Source organism: Episyrphus balteatus, chromosome 1, assembly GCF_945859705.1.
Source record: "Episyrphus balteatus chromosome 1, idEpiBalt1.1, whole genome shotgun sequence".
Taxonomy (NCBI): Eukaryota; Metazoa; Arthropoda; class Insecta; order Diptera; family Syrphidae; genus Episyrphus; species Episyrphus balteatus.
In genome coordinates this window covers 67,325,516-67,329,319 of record NC_079134.1, presented here as the reverse complement: position 1 = coordinate 67,329,319, position 3,804 = coordinate 67,325,516, and the positions used below count along the sequence as shown (strand labels likewise).

Genomic DNA, 3,804 nt, shown 5'->3' with positions numbered 1-3,804 from the left:
GAGGAGTCGCAGGCGAGCCGAATTAGTTGCATCGTGGCTTCAGCCTTGGTTTCAGCAGGTCCTTCTACTCGTAGCACAGCATCTGCCCCTTCCTCGATCACTCCCTTTAAAATATCCGCGTTAAGCCTGTTTAAGTTCCACCTTGGAGTACGTGGTTGGTGACGTAGGTTTAGGGCTCGTTGGTTTTCCTCCAGGTCGAAAACGATATACTGGTGGTCACTACCTGTGTAGTCCTCGATTACTCTCCAGTTCTTAATTTTTGCGAATGCGGTGCCCGTCGCAAAGGTAACATCTGGAATAGTGCCTCTGTCTCCTGGTCTCCTGAAGGTGGGCGTGTTTCCTACGTTAGCTACGTATAGTCCACGTCTCGCGGCCATCTCGAGTATTTGCCTTCCTCGAGAGTCTGTAGTAGGCATTCCCCACTCTTGACCTCTGGCGTTGAAATCTCCTGCGACTAGAACATCTCCACTAGTCTCATTCAGAAAATCCTCCAAATCCTCCAGTTTTTTGCGAAATTCTTCGATCCTGTCGTTTGGGCTAAAATATATGCTTACTATTGTAAGTTTTCCAGTTTTGACCCAGACAAAGCCTCTTTCTGCCCCTTTTCTATCAATTTGGAATTTTGTTGTGTCTGTGATCCAAATGGCAGCAGTATTTAGCAGGTCTGAAAACCAATTTTGTCCGTCCTTATCGCGGTATTGTTCGCTTACGATAACAATGTCAGCTCGAAGTTCCGAGATAAGTTTTGTCAGAAGGCTGTCTGCTGTTAGACTTCTGTGGACATTCGCCTGGAGGATCAAGGTCATTTTGAGGAGGCCTTTTTCGCCTCTTCAAGTGCTTTTCTGAACACTTGACAGCTTCCGGTGCCAGGTACATGGTTTATGGATGATGTTGTTTCCAATTCCACACAGAGGCAGCACTTAGGCTGGTTTTTGCAGTCCTTCTTTTTATGACCCTTTTCCCCGCATTGGATGCATAGTCCTTGCCCCTTTCTGTCCGGATTTGGACAGGACGACTGTTTGTGTCCATATCCGAAACATTTGAAGCAGCGTGGGACTTCGGTTCTCTGTCTGATTCGGCAGTGTGTCCAGCCAATTTTAACTGTGCTGGCCTTCAGCATTTCTTCGGCGGCTTGAGCATTCACCCTGATAATGGCCATCTTCAGAGATCTGTTGTTTTTACTAGTGATCCCTATTTCCAGCTCTGTTATGGAGTCTGTACATTTTTTGCGGATTGCTTCCTGGACCTCTTCTACCGTGGTTAGTTCGTCAAGGTCCATAATCTCGAGTGAAATCATATGTTGGAGGTTTTTGACGACTGCTTTTTCTCCCAGAATTTCCTTTAGGCAGTTTCCAAAGGCTGTCTTGTTTTTTGTTTTCGCCCCGAGCTCTACCAAGACCTCTCCCTTTTTGGTTTCGCGAATCTTTTTGACAACTGTTTCTGTCGCGTCTGGATTGGCCTTGTTCCGGATTTCTCTCAAGATGCCGGAGTAGGTTTCCTCTCCCATCGGCTTGATAAGAATAGCTCCCGGGTTTTGTTTCCGTCTAGGCTTTTTCTTTTTTCTCTTCTTCTGTTTTCCACTTGCTTTGGTAGTTGGGTTACCTTTATTCTTGTTCGTCTTATCAGGTAACGTTTCCTTGGCAGCTTCTGAGTCCTTTCCTTGGAGGGTTGCTATATTCTTTTTCGTGTTAGCAGGTACAGTTCCCTTGGCAGCGTCTGTGACCTTTCCTCTGAGGGCTGCTTGGGCGTAGGTCTCTTCACCGTGGATGACGTCGTCGGTCAGTGTGTTTGCTTGTCTGTCCTCCGACTCCGCGGCTTGTGAAATCTTTCTCGTTTTCTTTTCGGAATCCTTTTGGAGTGGACTCGACGGTGGTCTTTTGGTGGTTCCCGGTTCTGAAGGATTTTTTGGTAATTTCTTCTTACCGGCTTCCACCCTCTGCTGTGGGGCTTCGTGGCTCGTGGTGGGCGGTTTTGAGCAGCAGACATCGGTCTTTTTCTTTTCTCTGTTTGACCATTTTATTTTGTCAAGAGACTCCTCCAATGACGCTATGCCGTCTTTAATATCTATGCTGATATTTTTTTGTCTCAGACACGCTGCCTTCATTTTCTTAAGTGTATTAAGGCATTTCTGCATCTCCATGACAAGAACGTCGTTTGGATTTCCCTCGTCCGTTTCTTTGGAGGCAGAAGCATTAATTACTCCCGTCGGTAGCGCAGCAGTGTTGGCTTCCTCTTCTGGTTTCTCCGCTTCAGTTCGGGGAATCGGGAAAATCCCGCGTCTTGCTGTCTTCGGCCCTTCAGGTGGTTTAGGACCTGTAGGAGTACCCTTCTTCGGAGGTGTCCGAGGTATTTTTGATACTCTTTTAAAAGGGTCACCGTTGTTCTTGCTTGTAGCATTTTGATCCGTAGGAGCCAAGCTTTCCACTCCCATCGAATCAGTTCTCAATGTTGTTGTTGTTGTGCGGTCGCTGTATATCGACGTCTCGGGGCCCGCGTACTCACCCCCGACAGACGCCGGTACTGGGGATCCGACTCCCTGCACCGTAAAATTGTTCTCACTATCTTCTCCTTCCATATTTGGTTTCTTGTTCTGTGTTCCTTCACATAGTAGTTTTTGTTGGTCCGCGTGTGGTATTTTATTTCCCACATACCCTGCATTCCAAAGGAAGTGCCGAGCGTTCCACTATCCGCCACCTGTGGACGCGTCCTCTAGGGGAAAAACTACAAAACCCCCGAGGAAATAATAATAATAATAATAATAATAATAATAATAATAATAATAATAATAATAATAATAATAATAATAATAATAATAATAATAATAATAATAATAATAATAATAATAATAATAATAATAATAATAATAATAATAATAATAATAATAATAATAATAATAATAATAATAATAATAATAATAATAATAATAATAATAATAATAATAATAATAATAATAATAATAATAATAATAATAATAATAATAATAATAATAATAATAATAATAATAATAATAATAATAATAATAATAATAATAATAATAATAATAATAATAATAATAATAATAATAATAATAATAATAATAATAATAATAATAATAATAATAATAATAATAATAATAATAATAATAATAATAATAATAATAATAATAATAATAATAATAATAATAATAATAATAATAATAATAATAATAATAATAATAATAATAATAATAATAATAATAATAATAATAATAATAATAATAATAATAATAATAATAATAATAATTTCCTGTTCTAATTTCTATCGTAAACTACCTGTGTGGATTTCTGATTCCCTAATACAACTAGCTTCTTATTTACTATTTAAATTCAAGAAAGGACAGTTAAATTACCAAGTCTTTTCCGGGTCTACTTGCCTCTGTGTCTATACTCTAAATGAATAGGTACTTGATATCAGAGATGCGCAAGATCGACGATTTGTTCACAATTTTTGGTTCCCTTTATGTTATCCACGGTTAAAACTCACTGTGAAGTATAACACAGTCGAACGCGAAAAGTTCATGCAAACTAAAAATACTTTTTGTCTTGTAGGATGACGTTGATGTCGTGTACTACACACTCGTGGCGACTTTGTTTCATTTTTTTTGTTTCTTTTGTTTTTTGTTTTTTTTTTTTGTTGTGTCGTCGCTTAGCGATCACTCATCGTCTGGTGGGTATGCTGATTTCGTTTGTATGATATTGCATACGTTTATTCTTCATTATGGATGCTTTCTTTGTTTTGATTTGTTTGTTAGTATTTATTTTTTTTAAATAATTAAGTATTATTTCT

General features: G+C 38.9%; 1 protein-coding gene across 1 annotated transcript; it reads right to left on the bottom strand.

Moving 5' to 3' along the window:
• Nucleotides 1–802: 802 nt before the first annotated feature.
• LOC129905948 (uncharacterized) lies at nucleotides 803–2,575 on the bottom strand. The gene has a single exon (XM_055981576.1). The coding sequence runs from the start codon at nucleotides 2,573–2,575 to the stop codon at nucleotides 803–805; it is 1,773 nt and encodes a 590-aa protein (XP_055837551.1).
• Between the last annotated feature and the right edge of the window lie 1,229 nt (nucleotides 2,576–3,804).

Bases quoted from the DNA above. Each gene is read 5' to 3' on its own strand.
- LOC129905948 (XM_055981576.1), bottom strand. From the start codon at position 2,575: ATGGAAGGAGAAGATAGTGAGAACAATTTTACGGTGCAGGGAGTCGGA.